Below are 21,060 nucleotides of genomic sequence, written 5' to 3' on the forward strand. Positions count from 1 at the left end.
TCCTCCCTCAGTGGAATTTTCCACGGGCTTTTTATCGACTAGTAGAACCTAAACCAAGACATTTTCCTTTGTTACTTTTATTTTTTTTTCTAACTAATTTTCTCTTTAATATTTTTAACATCCATTTTTACAGATGCAGATGAACCTAATTTTTAAAGAAAGAATACAGTAGACGTCCGTTAATTCGAATGCCGCTTAATCGAACTTTCCGTTATTTCGATCAAATTGCTAACTCTCTTGAGTTTGGTTTAATAAAGTCTTATGTTTTGAGCTGCTTAATTCGAACTCCGCTAATTCGAACATTTCGCTAATTCGAACAATTTTTTTAGTCCCAAGGCTGCATTATCCTCGTTAATTCGAAAATTTGTGTATCGATAAATAAAATCTTATGGGAAAATAAAAAAACGTTTTCATTTTTTCATTTTTATTGCATCGATCGTGGCAAAATTTCTTTGAATTTATCGATTAAATTGGCATTTCCAATAAAATGAAGTTTACATGGAATTTGGAGGCCTTGCCCATCGCCAAGCAAACAACGTTAAAAGATTTTTATAAAAAGTTGTAGTACAGTTGTAATAAAGTTATATTAGCATAACCCCTTTAAACGTTTATTAAAATTCCTGTTTTTCTGAACTTCCGATAATCCGAACATTTGTTAATTCGAACAAATAATTTAGTCCCTTCTTGCGTGTTCGATCGAATTAACGGACGTCTACTGTATTACAAATACCCTTGCTACCAAAATCCCATTTTTTATGTCTTCAACTCTTTTACTTGCATCCTGTTATCAAACTCCATTGTAAATAAACGTGTGTACTACTTCTCAACCTCGATCCCAGGGCCTGTAGAGTTTTTTTTTTGGATATGAGAGGATGAAGCGTTTCATATCCATCCTTATTATATCAAAAAACGCTATAGGCCCTGGGATTGAGATTGTACCAACCTAGTTCCCAGGGCATTTTGCCTGTTGATAAGTTGATAGCGGCGAAAGCATTGTTGGCCACTCCGTAATAACGGCTCAGGGACCACAAGATCCTGGGGATGAGGTTGAGATTGTACTCCTTCTCTCCTAAACTGGTTACTAGTCTTTTTCTCCAACGCGGTTTCATAATGGTAGCCGGACGGTTACGTAATTCTGTAGCAATATCTCATTTGCTTAGTAAATGGAATGTTTACGTTTTCTCCTTTTGCCAAGAGCTTTTAACAAGAAACAAGAAAGTTATAATCAGACAAACAAGGCAAGTCACTACATTTCCTCCTTGATGTGCCTAATCAGCCGATTTAAGGAATTGCTTCCCCCAGCTTGCTGTAAATTTTGACCCTTTTTCAAAAAAAGAAAAACACACTTCAAATGGCTTCCGGTAAGTTATTGGCTCTTTATTTCTATTATGTTTTACAATAAGTTGACCAAGATATTATATGGACAAAGCAGCCATCTAGCTATGGCTAGCTAGCTACCTAGCCAGCTACCTAGCCTCTTTTTTGTAAAGATGTAAAGGTAACAGCTGTGATGGTAATGGCCAGGAGAACTGTAGGCAGTACGGCATCAGGTGAGTCGGCACCAATTTTTCACGACCACCCGATTAAGTGAGTTGTAACTGGCGGTAAATTGAAAAACCGAAAATGATAGATACGTGCATATTTTACAAAAAGTGGCGCTGTAGATTAGTTATAGCTCTCGTACTCTGTGCAACACCAGGGTTTGATTCCTCACTCACCCATGTCGAATCACAAATCTGGTCTCCCGCACAAAGCGCAAGAGTTATAACCACTAGACTATGTCATCCATAATAATGCTCATAGAGCAAATGCAACTGGTTAAAAAGTCACATAATAACTTATTTTTTTACGGTGCTCAACAAAATGACTGATGTTGCACCATTTAAAATACTTGCTATAATGTTAAAACAATTGATATATAGATATATATAATATATATTTTATTTTAGCTCATAATCATAATGCAGCTGGTATAAGAACATTTTGTGATAATGCAGAAAATTCATCGAATAAAGTAAACATTTCCTGTTTACCTGAATATAAAGATTACACTTACAATGAGAAACAAGACATATGGGCTCTTGTATCACTTAAAGCTCCTTTTCAGGAAGAAAAAGAGAATGAAGAAAAAAGAGCCCCAATTGATATCATTGCCGTTATTGATAAGTCTGGATCTATGGCTGGTGCCAAACTTGACCTTGTGAAGCGGACCTTAGAGTTTGTATTGACACAATGTAAGTCAAAAAAATATATATACTTCTTTAATGGTTGACAAAAAACAAGGATAAGGATAAGTAAAAAAGATACCTGGTACAGGTGAAGTCCTATAAATTAGCCGGTGTCTGCCCGTCTGTTACCAGCTTTTTTCAGGATTGGATCATTAGTTTTTTCTGATTTTTGATGTAAAATAGCAATAATGTCCCAAAATATGGTTTTTAGGACATTTCTCAGCATGGGATCATTAGTTTATTCTGAATTTTGGCACATTGACAGGTAACAATTGACCCTCAAATGTAACTAAGTCTGTTTTTTTTTAAAAAAAATTATTCAGCCCAATAATGGCAGATACTTAAGCAAAGTTAGTAAAAAAGGGTTAAAAATATTGATTTCCAAACTTTTCTGAAGATTGAATTATCTGATTTTTTTTGATATTGTACACAATGAATGTGACATAGTAAAAGTTGTAACTTTTTTTGCCCAAATAATAGCGGTTTTGTGGGCAAAATAAGTCAGAATGGTTCAAAAATGGATTTTAGAACTTAGAATTGCGATTTATGTTGTATTAATTTAAAACTTTTTGGTATTACTCTGACACTTTTCATTATTTAATCTGTCTTTTTTTGATAAATGGATTGTTAATTAATAAATCCAGGTACAGTAGGTCCATTAAAGTTTTGCTTTTTATTTATCGCCATAAAAAATGTGAAACCACATAATTTGCTGTAATAATTTGCCAAATATATTGATTTTAGTAAATGAAAAAGACAGATTTTCCATTGTAACGTACGATACAAATGTTTATATTGATTTTGGCTTGCGAGTTATGACTGCAGATAATAAAAAAGATGCATTGCATAAAATAAAAAATATCCAAAGTGGTTCATGTACCAATTTATGTGGTGGATTATTAAAAGGATTGTGTCAAATCATTGATCGACCATCTGATCAAAAAAACGAAGTTGCATCAGTGTTACTGTTTACAGATGGTCTGGCAAATTCAGGTAACAATTTTTATAATAACAGATATTGCATGCTTATTTGTTGGTTTATAAGTATAAGTAATTACGTTAGACTGATGTTTATTTGTTAATATGAATTTTATGATTTTATCTACTAGTGAACTACTTTTAATATAAAAAAATTTTCGTAAATAATTTTAATTTGTTCTAGGTATAACAAGTCCAGCAGGAATAGTTGCTGCCATGAAGGATCCAAAAAGATATGATGGTCCGTCAAGTGGTGCAGAAACAAGAATACAACAACAGCAAATGCAACAAGCTCCACATCAGTCATGGTTAAACAATATTAAGCATAAAAGGAATGCCACAATTAGTGTGAGTTAATTTTTTGTTTTTGTTGGCGTAATGGTTGCCTACTCACACATGTGTTGTAAACTACGTTGCTTTTCTAATTAGAACCAAACTCAAGCTGAAGTTACCGCACTTCCAACTACTTCAACATCATTAAAAGAAGCACAGGCATCTGTTTATACCTTCGGGTTTGGATCTGATCACGACCCAGAAATGTTAAAAGAAATATCAGATGCTGGTAATGGAATGTATTATTTCATTGAAGATATTGATCAGGTACTGGCTTATTGTGACTTTAATAATATTAACATTGAAAATACTAAAAACTTTCATAAAAGTTGTATAATAGCATGAAGACTTAATTAACTTTGATTTAGACCTTAAAACGTTTTAAATCATTTTAGGTAAGTCTTGCTTTAACTTCACAAAACGTTACTTGTGGAGCAGCCGAGAAATAATGTTGTAAATGGTTACTACTTAACACTGAAGATATGTTTTTTTTTTCTTTCTAAATCTACAACAATTTTTTAGATAGCTGAGTGTTTCGGTCATTGTTTGGGTGGATTATTAAGTACAGTGGCACAGGGGATCCAGCTAGAAATTGTCACTGAAGATGGTGTAACAGTAAAAGATGTGCATACAAGTCGACCATTTGAAAACACTGTTAATAAAAGGTTTGTGCTCCCCTCCAACGAATTCTGATAATAATCCCGGGAGAAACAAAAATGAGAAATTTATAAATACTAGGATATGACCAATATTATGCATAAACCCGTCCACGTTTTAATTTATACGTAAAATTGATGTTTTTTTTAATATTACAGTCTCTTTTCATATTTGAGGATCGAAATAATTTTTTATATAGTGCTTGTTCTTTACTTTAAACTTCAGAGATTCTACGTATACGGTTTTAGTGTGAAAATCAATATGGGGGATTTACAATCAGAAGAAAATCGTGACATTGTTTTAGAGTTGACAATTGAAAGTGTTCATGCTCCCTACGATACCACCCCACAAGCACTGCTTATGTCACGAGTTGATTATTTTAATGTGATAACAAATGAACTTGAATCAGATGTTGAAAGATTAACTGTTTTACGGCCTGGTAATGTATCATAATTTTTTTTCTAATTTTAAATTGTCTTTTTATTTTCTTCTTTAATTTGTTTATTTTTGCGACCTTTAGACATACAAAATATGTAGCATGAATAAGGAAGAAGTAATGTTTTTGAATTTCCCCCTAATTTGCCAACTTAATCTCCTCAATTTTCAAAAGTTACGAATTTGCCTTTCTTAACCCTGCTACCTATTTGTAGATCGATTGCTGTCTTCTTTTGTCTAAAACCGTAAACTTTGTAAAATTTAATTAATATATATAATATAAAATAATACTTATAATTAAAACAACAATTTAAATTGTTTTAACGAAGCTTGATTTTGTTTCATGTAGTGAAGACGAATGTACACGACAAAACTTCCTCCAATGTTGTTGTCAACAAAGAAAGATCACGTGTTAAAATGACAAAAGCGATTGATTTATCTCGCCAAGCAGCTGACATAGGTAAGTCAGTGTTATTAAAATAATGTCAGAGGAGCGAACCTACGCTTCTCCTCTAACTTCCTCTCTCGCTACCCTTACAACACCGCTATTATTGTTCTTTTTTCAAAACACGAGCTGAATCTTATTTTTAGGTGATTTAATAACCTCCCGTCATATTATTGACAATGAAATTGAAGACCTAAAGATGAATCGATTGGCGATGAACAAAGATGATGAGATGTATATAAGTTCAGCTGCTGGGTATGATAATATGGTAGAGGACTTAAATAGATGCTACACCAATTTATCAGATGAGACGACGTATCTTCAAAAAGGCAAAAAGACGCATTTGAATATGTAAGTATATAACTTAAAGGGATGTTTTAACAGGTCTAAAATTACTAATGAGAGAAAATGTCAAAATTTGCTATTGCTTTAATATCATAATTTATGCAACATAATAAAATCCGAAATTCTTTAAATGTGAATATCTTGAGAACGAAAGGAGCTTTTTAAATAAATTAGAAAGGATTTAAAAACTTAAGTCTTTTACCTAAATAATTTTTTATTATATGAAAACCAGAAAATTTGGCGTCAACACGAGGTGTCCAATTTTCATTTCATTTTCAGTTCTTCCATTTTAAGCCTTCTTCATTTATTTTACATTACAAATATTTGCGATGCATATAACACATGTCACAAAATTATAACAATTGGTTCTGCTTAAAATCTACTTTGAAAGATGTATTTCCTCATGTTTTTTTTTTGTATTTTTCACGATTACCAGTAAAATTTCAACCTTGTCATAGTTCTTATTTTTTAACCATTTGAAGCCTTGTTGTTCTTATAAGACTCTTATATAAAATGTTTGTATTAATGTAATACACAAATTGCGTACTTGGACGTAACTTGATGTAAATATTGCAGGTTATGGATTCCAGTGCTTGCTTTTTTAGTTCGTTTCTTTTTTTCATCTAGGGCGCAACAGCACAGCGCTCAAAGATGTTCCCATATTGATTCGATTTCTTACGCCACGTCAAAAAAGTGCAGAGTAAAGGATGACTCCTCATGTTTTCGCCCATGAAATCTATGATGAAAGCTTAGATGAATGAATGCTATGATGAAAGCTAGATGAAAGCAGATGCTGTTTGAAATGATAAAATACTTGTGCGTTTTAAGCGATCTTGCTGTTAACTTTCTATACGTGTATTGTTTGTTTACTTGTTTTTTGTACTAATATCGGTGCAATAAATAATCGTTAGCCCGTGGAAAAATCCACGGGTATGCCCGTCCTTTTTATACCGCATCGCGTGCGTCTCACTAATTTCGAAGCTAAGCTACCATTTTGCGTGACAGACAGAAAGATAGACGTATACGGGTATTATAACATAGACTAGCCGTTAACCCGTGGAAGAATCCACGGAGTCGCCCGTCCTTTATATATCGCATTTCGTGTTTCCTGAACAGGACGCGGTTTTCGCGCGGCAAGACAGACAAAATACGGCTATTATTAAAGAGACTAGTCGTTCGCCCGTGGGACAATCCACGGGAATTCGCCGTCGTGATTATTTCGCGAACCTGTTATAAAATTATGCTTTTTTATCAGAGATTAGTCTACCCGTTAAAAATACCACTGTAATTCTTATAAAGCTGCGGCTTTAAAAGTTTTCCGCTTTAGCGGTATTCCACTCTGCATATGTTTTTCCTTCAAATATGTTATTCTACAAAATACATTAGTGAGTAGAAGAAAAGTGTTTGTTTGTTTGAAAGGTCGAAGTTTAGTGAATGGAAATTTTGAAACAAAATAGTTACACATTGAGGGCCTAATATTATAAACCACGAATTTTATTTTTTATGATAAGATCTTTTTTGATCATATTGTGTATTTCCATATTGACTGTATCTATGTAGTGTAGATAAATTATAAATAATAAAATGCACATAATTACACTAAGAAAAATAGAATTACAGTCGACTTCCGGTTATTCAAACCTGCACTTATTCAAAATTCTCGGTTATTAGAAGTGATTTTCAGTCCACTTGAATTTTCTAACTTGTTTTAGTGTAAATCTCTCTCAGTTATTCAAACTTCAGTTATTCGAAAATTCGTTTATTCGAAGTTGCCTGTGACTTTCACAAAACAACTATTCCATGGATCTGATCTTAGGAAGTAAAATATAGTCTTTGTATATTTTCCACTTTGTCCCTTTGGTAAGTGACCCAGTACGTTATTCTCCTTGTTGTCAAGGACAGTCACAGCATATTTGTCGACTTCATTCATAGGCTCCATTCGTATTTTAAGAACTTGTCCAATAACAGGTTGCCACTTGCTTCGGTACACATGAAACCCCATAACTGTTGAAGTTGTTTCCAAGTTCCTTAGAATTGTTTTCTAATTCGCTGCGCTCAATCGTGTGCTATCGGTAGTCATAATTCAATATAATACATCTATATCTCCTACAACCACTAATTTACAATCGAAACGTTTCCGAAATCGTGGCTAAGCTGGATGCGAAAAACCCCGTTCTATGGGGAAACGTATCCTTAGACCCGAGTGCTACAGCCACTAACCCTCCAAGGTTAAAGGTATCATTAAAAAAATACACTGTTATTAACAACAACATAAACCATTTAAAATAAAACTGCTTATCTTATAGGTAATCAAACAGTTTTAACGTACGGTTCAAGAACTAATTGACATGTGAGCGCTTCCATGCCTTGTACGCCCTTCAAACACTTAAAAAACTACGTGACCGGCCTTGGCAATACATACGAAATTAAATTTAATAATTATCTCTATCGGATCTTCATTGTTTACTATCAATGACATAAGATCCATAATGATTTTGTTACTTCTCCTCGACTGCTGTAGAAAATTTCATTGAATACTTTTGATGCAATGAACTATTTTGACCGATGAAGAAATAGTTGAATCCATTGTTAATGATACTGATGGCAACAGCGTAGAGGAGGAAGACGGAAATGATGAAGAAATGGAAGTAAACGATGTGCCTCCACAAAAACCAACATTATCGGAGGTTGAGGATGCCCTGGAGTTGATCGCTTTTTTACCGAAGGCAGAAAGCAAACTTTTATTGAAAACTATTTCACAAACACTTCATAAGAATATAGATATGAAGAATGGTTATTGTCGATATTTGTTTTAAGTAAACATTATATTTGTATATTTTAACGTTTAAAACACTCGTTGCGTTTAAAACTGTGGAGTAGAAACTTGATATAACTACTTTTTTATTCAAATCCCTCCAAAAAATCCGTCTGAGTGAAAATTGTACCAAAAAGGAAATTTTCAGTTATTCAAGTAAATTCCCATCCCTCGTTGAGCTTCGAATGACCGGGAGTCTACTGTATTCATATTTCATTACCCCAGATTTATTCGAAGATTTCCACACGATGGTTAAATCGCAAATCGTTACATGCTAAATTTCACCATTTAAAAATATGCATTTGTACCTCGAATACCTTTTGGTTTGAAACTCCAAAAGTTATTGAAAAGTCAGGTGTGGGGTTATGAAAGTTTTTTTGCACTGGTTATTATTTTTTTTATTATTCTCATTTACGAATATTTACAGAGCATAATAATAACAAAATAACATAACCACTTTTCATCGTAAGAACCCGAATAAAAAGTTTGCCGTTATTTCTAAGAAGCAAAAAACCTGAAAAGCTGGGATGTTTTTCGTGCGATTCATAGTAAATGCTGCAAATATACAGTGGACTCTCCATAACTCCCACACTCACGGGGAATCATAAATCGTTCAAGTTATGGAGCGGTTCGAGTACTGGAGAGTTTGGAATTTTTCCTACGTTTATCCTTTATACATAAGCTCTTTGAAAGAAAACGATGAATTCGAGTAATTATCTACCTTATGGGGAAGAAGTAAGTCGTAAACAGTTTATTTCTGTTGACTAAATCTATTCTGTAATGAAAAAAATGACTTCGTTCGAATAATCTAAGGGGCCGAACACACGTAGAAAATATTCGAATCTCAGAAAAAAACTCTGAAACTCTTCAATTTTCAGATTGTTCGACTTATGAAGAGCGAAAATAGCCTTTCAAAATATTGTTCGACCTAAGGAGATTTTCAAGTTATTAAGGGGATTCGAGTAGTAGAAAGTTGATTATGAGAGTTCATTAGAAAATTTTCACGGTGCCTACGAATTCGTTCGGGTTAAAGGAGCAGTTCGAGTTAAAAGGTTTCGAGTTATGGAGAGTCCAATGTATGAAACTTTCTTACTCGCGTTTTTTTATATAGCACTTTTGCTCGCGTTTCTTGTAACGACTTTCATATGAGATCATGCTTTCTCTTAATAAAGCAAGATTATTTTTTTAAATATTCAGTCCAGGTTTTTCTTCACGAAAGTTTAAAAGTATCGTTTCAAACTCGGGACTGGACTTTACAGATAAACACACTGTAGGTGTGATGGAGGGTGTTTCCTCAATGATTGCTTTTTTATCTTCGAGTTCTACCCGTTTGTGTAAAATTGGAAGTGATCTTTTTCGGTAGTCGTACCTTAGTTTTCGAGAGTTTTCAGGTACCGCAAAACTGTTTCGCCACATCCTTTCTTTCAAGCTGTTTGATCCAGAATAATTATTTTCGAGATTTATATTATTTGGAGTAACGTAATATTTGTCTAGCGAGAGTTTTCGTGTCGACTTCACTGAGTTAGTATAAGTATTTCCTTTCACCGCAGCTGTAGATTTATCTTCCTTTACTTTGTCAATGTTTTCGATCGATAAACTATTTTTACGAAAAGCAGCGTCCTTTTTTGGTTGTCCATGGCGGAATTCTAAGGAATTAACGTTTCTGCTGTATCGCGAGTACGAGAGATGATTCGTGCTGTCTTTCGCCAAACTTGGTAACTTCGTTCGCAATTTACTTGAAATGTAACTATTTGCAACCTCGTTACTTGTTGTGAAAAACTGTGAGGCCGGTAACGAAACTTTACGACTTCTATTCTCACGTTCTACTTGAATTTCTGTAAACGTTTTTGAGCGTTGCGATTCCATTATATGATTAAGGATCTTTTAAAAACTGCGATCAATTTTCACTAACCCAGAATGTCGTACGTAATAATTTGTTTTTAACAATTTATAACCCCAATGGGACAAGAAAAATTTTGTTCTTAATAACTTGGCGAGTGCGTCATAGGCCCCCTGCGTTGAATGCTATTTTCTGTTTATTTAAAAATTTTTGAAACCGCGAGTCAAATATAACACACTTTAGCGTAGACGTATGTTATACCAAGAACCCACTGTGGTCTTTATTTCGTGAATTTCCGTCGTATTAAGAAGGAAGTGCAACAGTATCATTCATGACCCATCCCAATTAAAATAAAAAACTTTTTTAAGAACAGGCAGTGTAATTAGTCAATAAAATGTTATTTTTATTTCTCGTATGGCAACCTCGTCCCCAAGAGTCATTTTCTCCTTTTAATAATCTCGTCAGAAAGAGAAAAAGAGCCCTGGTGAGGAGGTTGTGTTGTATGGGACTTGCACCACCACCTACCATTTCGAAATTTAATCAGTGTAAAATTCTCTGTGATAAAAGTTAAAAATTATAGGGCTTTATAGAAATACGGATCGTGAGATAGTTTACTGTTTTTTAGCTAAAGCTGAAATAATAACTAGAATTGCCTCGTTTTCCTCCTTCTACAATGCAAAACTAAACAAAATGTTAAGACCTAGCAATGTGATGCACGGCGAAAAAAGAGCTTACTTGACGCGCTAGCAGCTTTAACATCAGGCTAAATATCTGGGGGCGAGGATGTAAAAATAAGTTCCTTGTAAGAGATATATAATAACTTAGTTTAAACCATATTTTTAGAAAATAAACTTAAAGGCTAATCTACACTACTAGGCAGAATATTTGATTTGAATGCGGTAGTAAAGCTGTTTTCCACTTCAGGAAAAAAGATTTTCCACAGAGAGGAACGGAACGAAAAGGAAACAGAAAAGCTTGCGTACTTAAAATATTTACACCACGTAAGTGGAATTTTTTTTTACCGTTCTTTTCAAGAAAAAGTATAATTGAGTTCAATTTTTTCTTTGCGTTTTGCGTTTTGCGCGGACGACAAGTAGAAAATTAGTTAGCCAATCAGATTATTTCCTTTTCTATGAATTGATGTGATGATGGCCGAAAGGGAGCCACCGCGTAGAAAGTCTAGAGTTTTGATTTTAAAATCAATTTTTTCATGAAAATGAATTATCTTGGCACTAGGTTGTGCCGAAAAACGACAGTCGATGTTGACAAAAAAAAAAAATAAAAAAAAATAGACATAAATCTTGTCTTTTTTATAACACGGCGCAGTAAGTAAGTAAATACATTTATTTGTTAAGTTAGATTACAAAAAATAAACTTTTTTTTAAAAAAAAAAATTGTCTAGAGTATAAATAATGCAATAATCTAACCTAACAGGAGAGCTAGTCAAATAGATAAATCTAATCAAGAACTAGCCCCCCTGTCAACAACAAAAAAATAAGATAGACATATATATATATACGTGGTAGAAATAAATTAGAAGACAAAGACAAAACAAACAAAAAAACACAAGAAAAACAAACAAAAAATCAATAAATGAAATAAGATAAACAAAAATTAAACAAAATTAAATAAAAAAAATATAGCTATATATATACAAAAAATGAATAACTAATTAAACTTAAATTTAAATTTAAGTGTAGCAAATAAATTATTAGTTTATATATATTCCTTATAAGTATTTACTTAACAATTGATTTGTAATTATTTTTTTGCACTGGTTTTTGGATATTGATGACAGCTTTTTATCACTGTGTTGGTTATTAATTGTATTCCAGCAACGGATTGATTGATATTTTATACTATAAATTCTATACCGAGTGGTACTAACATTTGGAAGTATTAGGTTATTGTTTGATGCATTTCTAGTATTATGGGTATGAGTATTTGCAACCAGAGTGAAAATGCCTTGCAGAGGTTTAGGCAAATTTTTATGATAATGATCATACGCAAATAAAAAGTCTTTATCGATGCAATATCGATGTTGACCTGATTCTGCATTTTTGATTTCAGGGCCGATCACCTGAATTTTTAAAAATGGCAGGTAAGTCGCAGGGAAATAAAAGGAGCAAGCGTTTAATAGAAACGAAACGAAAGCATGTCGTGCGCGTGTCCTTCCCCTTTTGAACCCCTCCTGTAACCAACATTTGACTTAATCTCTCCAGAAAGTTTTCTTTCAGAAGTTTCATCAGTGAGTGTAACTAGCTAGCTATGCTTCCTATTTCCTATCTTCATTAATTTCTGTCAGGTTTTAGTGTTTAAAGCTCCTAGTTAGTTGCCAGGTTGGAGATGAATTTTTAAACACAGCCTCGTGTGAGGATCTAACCCACGACCTCTTGGACAAATAAGTGAAAAGCGCTAGTGAATACTTTGAGAGCTCTATAGACCACCAGCATGACATAGTTGTTTTGATTTCATTGAACAACAAGAAGCCCTGGGGGCTCTAAGAATTTCCGCGCGCTACCAAAATATTTGATGAAAACCTGCTAATTCGTTGTGTTATTGTGCCAAACATTTGAAGGGGTTCGGTGCATGAACCTCTGAAGATAAAGCACACCACTGACATTATATCTTACAACAAACGCAAACAAATCGAAACGTGTCATTAAACTCACATTTTAAAAGAAATTGCTAACAAAAAATACAGCCTATCATTCATGGTTGAAAGTCTTGCGATTGAAACGTTTATGGTCTTAAACGGCATTAGTTGACAAAAAATCAAAATTTTGATGTGACCATCATTTTCAGCATATTTTTTTTATTAGCTAACTGTGTCAATTTTTGTCGAAAATAAAGCAGTTTTAATTTTTGGATAAATTTTGGCCTGAAATGACATTTAGGTGACAAAAAATCAAACTTTTGTACCATCATCATTTTCAGCATACTTTATTTGTTAACTGTGCCAGATTTAGCCGAAAATAAAGTGGTTTTAATTTTTGGACCAATTTTGGCCTAAAATAGCATTTAGGTGACAAAAATCAAAATTTTGATGTCACCATTATGTTCAGCATACTTTTTTTGTTAACTTTGCCAATTTTTTGGTAGGTTGAGTAAAACACTTTTGATAATACTTTAATATTCTCTATGATATAAAGAAAGTTTTTTGAGTAACCTTTAAGCGTCACAATGATGCCAACTTCCATTAGTTATGGCCACTAACAAATTTAAGAAATATTGTTAAAAAATTGTCATCGAAAATATTTTATGGTTTCGGCCTAAAGTCCTTGCAAAGAATGAGCCAGTCCGTCCAGTGGGATGTGTCCCCAGGATTTTTTGATAGGCGAAAGTAAATTTGTTTCTAAGGCAACTCCAATTCAATTAGTTGTTCTACGGGCCCGCCCGACTGACCCTAGTTTTAACGAAAATAAAAAAATAATATCAAGCAAAAAAAACAACAAACATTCTCTCGTGAAAATATAATGAGCATAGAAGATATCAATGATGTTATTTTTTGTTAGTTGAATGTCCATCTACAATTATACTAAACAAGGTGAATCAATAACGTTATACTTTATAATCACCATTGCTAAGGCCACTGGAAGTTGATTCTTTGTTCATGGTAATTTGTTGCGATAAAACTCAAATGCGCGGTGCGCTAATTTTGTAATCACAAAAAAAGTTACGTGGTTAAACAGAGGTATAAATTTTTATGTGATTTATAACAAAAATTAGCTACGTTCAGTAAAATAGTTATAATACAAGTGAAAAACAAGACAGATTATTGTCGCAACACTCTCCATTGTTACTATGATTATTATATTGTGTTTAAAATTACGCTAGCTAAACTGTAATATAGCAAGAGTTTGGTCGATACCCTTTAGGAAAAATAATTAAAACAAGATAGAATATGCTTGTCGTAACACCCTCCTCCATTATGAATTTAAAAAAAAATGATTTTAACGCTAAATATTCTCAACTAAACAACCATAGTCTGAAAAAGAATTTGCACTTAAATTTAGATTTTCCTATAAAACTGCGCAAAAAACATTAAAAAAACACTAAAATTGTTTGTTTTATTATTTTAAGTAGGAGAAGAATAACTTGCTGTATAAGTTTCGAAACAGTGCAAGTATAACCTGCTGTATTGGAAGAAATAAAGGACATGGACATGTTCAAAAAATATAGGCAGGATTTTGGCCAATTGTAAACATTGGTAACCATGTGACATATCTGTAGCTGATTTGGTATTTCCAATAAAAATCTTGAATACATATTTAAAAAATAGAATAACAAAATTTTGTAACAGTGAAGTTCCCATCCTTGTAGTTTGTGTAAACTATGACATTAGCTTTACAAACTCAAACAAGAGAAATGATAAGAAAATAACAATTGTAACTTTTAAAAATGATAAAAAGCTCTATAAATGTTTGAAACTTGGAAACTTGGTTCAGGCAAGCAGGGAAAATGATAAATCTGTAACAGAAAACATATTAAAGAGTTTTTATCTGAAGATTGCGATTGTTTTTTTTTTCATTTAGAACATAAATCAATAAAAAAAAAAGTTTCAACATTTTGCTACAACATGAAATAAGTATGTAACTAAAATAAAGTTATTGTTCTATACCCTGCATTAAATATATGTTACTTTATTGATCAATAATTTAATGAAGAAATGGTTCTAGCAAATCATCCTTTTAAGAAATTAACTGGGTAAGCTTTAAAAAGGGTTTGTAAGAATAAATATTGGTGATAAACCTGTAACATTATGTGTACTTGATAAAAATGTAACCTTGATTGCATTCTCAGTTACTTATTATTACTGTATATTGATATAGAAGAAATTTAGGAAAAATCTTCTTTCTTACTACGTTGCTGAACCTAAACGACAATCTTGGGTGTTAATGGCCTTTATCATTTCCAAACTTGTGTGATAAAAAAGTAACATGACTAAGTCTACTTGCTTGTCAATTTTGTCTGTTGATGTTGACCACATTATAAGTTAGTTGGGATTTATTTTTTCAATTTAAAAAAATTTGGTAGCCCAAGGAAAAGAATTAAAATATGTTTTTACCTTTAATGACAAAAATTAATTTGTTAAAAATTCTAACAAATTTTACCATGCATATTATGTTTTTATCCCTAATTTGAATGAAATTCACCTAAAATAATTATTACAATGTAGTTTTCCCATAAATTTCTAATCAAATTATGACTAATTATTAGATTATAACTACAAATTTTAGGTCCAAAAAGTAATACACTCATAATATTGCCCTTGTTACTTTGTTATCACATATCTTTCTGGGAATAGTGTTACTTTTCTTGTCTGATGTTATTTTTAGCTTCGAATAAGATAAAAAAAAGCAGTGACTGCTGTTATGTATCTACCAATAATTTCAAAACATCAAAAGAGATATTTAAGTAACAAATTCACTTTTTTGTCAATTTCCTTGCGTTGCTTAGGTTTTGGAAAAAAAATATTTCATCAGATTTTTTACATGATTATCCTTTTTTATACAAAGTTTCATGGAAATCAAGGAAATAATTTTTAAGTTATAGCTGAAAGATCAAATTTGGCATTTTTTGAATGTTCACATCCTTGCCTATGTTTTTTGAACATGTCTACTTAACATATCTTATAGTGACTTAGCTACACAATGTTTAAATTAGAAATATAAAGTGAGTTTGTAGAAATTTGTTGACTATAGCAAAGAACCTCTCTGTATATAGCTTTTGTCTAGGCGCACTATAGACTACTTAGCATTGATCCCGTGTTAATAGTTATTTTAATTGCAACAGCCACTATAAAACAGGTGTTACAAAATATTGATGAAAATTTGGACTTTTTGAGGAATAACAGATTTTTTAGAAATATATAAAAAAGGAGTTCTCAACACATAGTTACTGGTAACACACATATCTGACCAGTCAAATAATTTGAAGGTTGCATTTAAAGTATTTTCAATAATGAGCATTAAAACTCTAGGCTATCTAAACACATTTGCATGCATACTGCAACCTTATGTTGTGACCATCTACGAATGAAATCATGTTTGCTCCAGATGTTGGCTCTGTAATTAGCCGGTCACAAGAGTATCAAAGCTTTCGCAGTACGGTACCACAGCAAAAGGTATTTTCCTGTGTTGTTTTTCTTGTTTTTGTTGTGCTCAAGCTATATGTCAGGAACATAGAATTTTGTTAAAAATATATACTTTACGTAAGCAGTGTTACATTTATTACAAGCCAATAATGTAAAGCCCTGTCTTTGTTAACAGGTTGTTGTTGATTGTGATGGGGAAGAAGATAAAGTATGGGTGGTATATGATGCAGGTCCAAAGACTGTTCGATGTCCTATAGTGTTTCTTCCACCAGCCAGTGGAACCGCAGATGTGTTTTTCAAGCAAATTTTAACTTTGTCAAGTATAGGATACCGTGTCATGTCTGTAAGTTATTTGTCCAATTTCTTTTTTTAAACTAAACTCACATCAGGCTACATAGGGAAGAAAAGGAAATACCTGCAGTTTATTTTGTGTACATACAAGTGAAACAGATTTTTTTTTAATTAGGTCAGCCATCTTATTCAGAAGAAAAGAAAAGTTTAACTTCAACAGCACAATCAGCAAATCGTGTTTAAAATTTCAATTTTTGATGTTTTTTCCTTATTTTATACATATATAGATAGAATATCCAGTGTATTGGACATATCAAGAATGGGTCGAAGGATTTCGTCGTTTATTGGATCACTTTCGTCTGGACAAAGTAAGACTTTTAATGGTGTGATGTCTTGTTGTATTTATTTTAAACATATTTCTTGACCATCCAGTTAAAATATCTTTTTTCGACTCATCATAGCTATTGGTTTAGAAATATTCATACAATGTTTTTGTTAATTTAACATATATAAACCTGTATATGCATCATCATCATCTTTTCAGGCTTAATGTCCATTTTCCATGCTAGCATAATAATAACCCTGTTCTAATCAGATCTAGACTGTTTTAGATTTAAACTCAATTTCCTTTCCATCAAGTCTGCTTATTATCTCCTACCAAGTCTTTCTCGATCTACCTCTGAGCTTTGCCCTTGAAACTATTAAGTCTCTACACTTTCTTACCCAAATATCCTCTTCCATTCTTTTTAGGTGTCCCAATCAACTCAGTCTTCTTATCTGGATAACATAGTTAATGCTACAGATACCTAGCCTGCTTCTTGGCTCATCTAAACATTTTCTGTCTCTCCAAATAGCGTTACACATCCACCTAACCAATCTTATATCATTCCTTTCTAAACGCGTCGCTTTGGGTAGCTAAGCTTGTTTCACATCATGCTTGTAGCAGTAGGAAAAGGTCTAACCAAAAAGTATTCCTACTTTCTGCTAATCTAACCAAGTAACAGGCGAGAAATTGTAAACAAACCTTTTTCTTAGGCGAATTTTTTTAATCGAATTAACTAAAATCAAATAAAAAAAATCGTATTTGCCATCAGTATTGTTAAAACCAGCCGCCAATATTGATTCAAGTTCGTTCAATCCATCCAGGACTTTTCACGATTAAAGTTTTTTCACAACAAGAGAAGTTTAAAATCAAAATCTTTTTGCTGACTCGTAATATATATATCAAAAGATTTTGTAGAAGACACTAATAAGCACATCGGACGAAAAGACTAATGAGTAGCTGAAAAGATTGCTTCAAAAAAACGACCGTTTTCTGCATTTTGCGCTTCCTTGAGATTCGGCATAAATAATTTTTTTTTTATTGGTTTGTCACTAAAAAATATCCATGTTCTTGCATTGAGGAGATTCTTACCACATCAATGTATTTCTTTGTTTTAGCGTATCCACAGTTCATCTTTTTGTTTATTTTTAGGTTCATATTTTCGGTGCCTCGTTGGGCGGTTTCTTAGCTCAGAAATTTGCTGAACATACAGTAAAAAGTCCACGTATACACTCATTAGTATTATGCAACTCGTTCACCGACACTACTGTCTTTCAACAAACTAATGCTGTTGGATTGTAAGTGCTTTCTAGGCTTTTTTATAAGTACAATCGGGCTTGAAAAGGTTGGAAAATAAATATAAAATGAGAACAATGGCAAAGATAAAATTTAGCTGATATTCTTACAATAAAATACGTAGTCAGAAACCGACTGTTGCGGATTTGTGAAACGTGCACTACTTAAATAAGTTGCATCGCAAATATTTGTCATGTATATACTGTAAAAGCGCTGTTTTAAAGTCGACTCTCCACGAAAATTTATAAATTATAGTAAATTATGTATTGGAAAATAAGCGCTTGTGAAAAGGGCAAGCAAGACAATACAGCGACGACGAGGAGGCAACTTATAAAACGTGTTTGCCATTTGGATAATTTATGCAATCAAAAACTATGCCAACATAGTGGAAATTCATTGAATAAACAAAATTTTGTTATTAAAGTGGATGTATAGATAAATGGAAAAAATGATACCTTCAGGAGGTTTCTGCATTTTCAAACTTGCAACCCTGAGTGGACCGAAAGTTTTAATGTGTAATATGAATTTAGAAAGAAATTAGTCCTGTGTCCACTTTACTTTCAGTTACTGGCTCCTACCAGGATTCTTGTTAAAAAAAATGATTATGGATAACCTTCAAATCAACGAAGTCGACCCTGACGTTGCGGATGCGATTGACTTTATGGTGGAAAGGGTACTTTATTCATTCATTCAGATTGTTTTAAATGATAGTTCATTCATTCAGTTCCCTTACTTATTTTTAATAAATTTTGATATGATGAAGAAGTAATCGTCTTCAGGCTTGAGCTAGCAGGATGTTCATCAATACTAATACAGATTTTGCGATATGAATATTAACTATCAAGAGTTGTCATGCTCATTTTCATTCATTAAGCATGATTTTTAAGTTAAGTTAGATAATAATTGCTTGTTTTATTTTTCATGTTTTAGCTTGACGGTCTTGGCCGTGCAGAGATCGCTTCACGTTTGACGTTGAATTGTCGAGATTCGTACATCGAGCCTCAAAAATTGCATGGCATACCCATTACTATCCTCGATGTAAGTGTTGTTCTCGATGATGTTCTTTGTTGTGATGTACTTTGAGCATTCCATTGATGTTTAAAATAGGTTCTGTGTGTACCTTAACGAAACTAATTTTTGTGAGATTTTTCGCGAATTTACATTAATTTAAAGCTGCAAATTTCATGGCACTTAGTTCGCAAAGATAAACTTCCACGATTTATTTTTAGTCACAAATTTATGGATTTTGAGGATAATTCTCTGTGGCGCGTTTGAAAGAAAGTAGCCATTTACACTAAAAAATAAATATTATCTTTTACAAGCCCTCGACTTTCGCGGTTTCATCACAAAATTAATTTCTGATCAATCCGCGATTAAATTAATTCCCGCAAAGTCTTCCTTTTTACTACCGAAAATTATTTCCCACGGAAATTAAGGTACAGATGGATGCTTTCTTGTTTTCAACAGTTATAAACCGCTGCTGTATTTTCGTCTTCCCGCATGTGTTGGCTGACCACAACATCAAATTACACTCTTTTGTTAATGTATATACTTTTTCAGCCTCGTTATGCTTATAAAACTTGTTTCAGAGCACAATATTGACCTTTCCTGCTTGTGTTTGCACCCTTAAACTCTTACGAAAAGTTTTCGAACATTTAGTATGTGCATGTGTATGTGGAATATGTAAATATAGAATTCTATTCCCTTCTGTCTTTCAAGATACACTTTAGGTTTGATTGCTTTATGCTTTTTTAAATTTGGATTTTACTTCACTTGTGCCTGATTTTTACAAAGTACCCAGCTTCAGTGTGCTTATAAAAGCCATGCTTGTAAAAAAATAGTGTATTCCTTAATGATCGGATTGTTACTTCAGGTGTTTGACGCATGTGCAATATCCGATCAAGTGAAGGAAGAAGTGTACAAATGCTACCCAAACGCAAAACGCGCCCATCTAAAAACGGGCGGGAATTTTCCGTACTTATGTCGAAGTGCTGAAGTCAATTTACATTTACAAGTAAGTAAAATTTAGTAAACAAAATTTTTTCTTCACCTTTTTACTCTTTTTGTCTTCAATACTTATGTTATACAATTTAAAAAGCGCGATGTACACAATTTCTTTGTATCGAAGACTTCAATCATAACTTAGCGCTGTAGAGAGATTTCAACTGTACAAATACTGACGTTTTGTTTCATTTCTTAGCTTCACTTGCGTCAGTTCAATCACACGCGTTTCAGTGCAGTCGACCCGCGTTTTCTTCCCGACGAAAAGGAGGAATTAAAAGCAGCAAGTGAGTTACCTGAGCAACCACGTGACGACGAGATAATCGGGCAAGAAGAAGACACTCATCTTGACAAACAACATCTCGAGACCCCCGGAGAAAGCGAAAGTTGAATTTCCACACCAATTTTTTTTTGTACTGAATAATATTTTAAAAATCTTTAAGAGTTAAAAAATGATCCTTTTTGATAGTAACACGAGATAGTGTTTTACTCGTTTTTGTAATCATTTTGTCATCACACCTGTTGAATGATTTTAAAAAAAGAACATATTTTTTTAAAAACGCAAGTTTAAAACAATGTTGCTGAAAGAGAGAGTGGTAGAAAGCTTGTTAAACCCTGAAAGTAAAGGCGTTTTATGTAACGCATGCGCAACAGAATCCCCCTTCCATTATAATGTAAATATGCGAAACAATTTATAAAGTATTTCCGTTTAGTGACGTAATTTTTTGTTTTGTTTTTCGTACTTGTTTTGTAAACTGTTTTTGGCGGGAAAAAATTTGATTCGTCTTGTTTAGATTTTTGTTTGTTTTTGTTTTGAAAAATCTCTTTTCCATTCGAATCCAGACAAAAAATCTCTCATATTGCCAAATTGCGCATGCGCTAACTGCGTTTGATGGAAAAGGATGAATTATGTGATTTAAAGTATCTTATTTCGCCAAAAGTTAAATCGTAATTTTGTCTTAATCTAAAAATAGATG

The 21,060-nt window shown here is 32.8% G+C and overlaps 2 protein-coding genes across 2 annotated transcripts; both read left to right on the forward strand.

The window, feature by feature from the left end:
* Nucleotides 1–764: 764 nt before the first annotated feature.
* On the forward strand, nt 765–7,045 carry LOC130641602 (uncharacterized). The gene is made up of 10 exons (XM_057448474.1): nt 765–1,361; nt 1,950–2,234; nt 2,973–3,221; nt 3,391–3,554; nt 3,636–3,806; nt 4,062–4,204; nt 4,445–4,635; nt 4,981–5,091; nt 5,223–5,427; nt 6,049–7,045. Exons 1-10 carry the CDS (start codon nt 1,352–1,354, stop codon nt 6,152–6,154), a joined length of 1,635 nt encoding a protein of 544 aa, XP_057304457.1. The 5' UTR covers nt 765–1,351; the 3' UTR covers nt 6,155–7,045.
* An 8,848-nt stretch (nt 7,046–15,893) lies between these two features.
* Nucleotides 15,894–20,876, forward strand: LOC130641619 (maspardin-like). The gene is made up of 8 exons (XM_057448497.1): nt 15,894–16,203; nt 16,349–16,516; nt 16,752–16,832; nt 17,939–18,084; nt 18,647–18,755; nt 19,013–19,120; nt 19,956–20,096; nt 20,283–20,876. Exons 1-8 carry the CDS (start codon nt 16,123–16,125, stop codon nt 20,472–20,474), a joined length of 1,026 nt encoding a protein of 341 aa, XP_057304480.1. The 5' UTR covers nt 15,894–16,122; the 3' UTR covers nt 20,475–20,876.
* The last annotated feature ends 184 nt before the right edge of the window (nt 20,877–21,060 follow it).

The sequence above is a fragment of the Hydractinia symbiolongicarpus genome, chromosome 1 (genome assembly GCF_029227915.1).
Source record: "Hydractinia symbiolongicarpus strain clone_291-10 chromosome 1, HSymV2.1, whole genome shotgun sequence".
NCBI classification, from domain to species: Eukaryota; Metazoa; Cnidaria; class Hydrozoa; order Anthoathecata; family Hydractiniidae; genus Hydractinia; species Hydractinia symbiolongicarpus.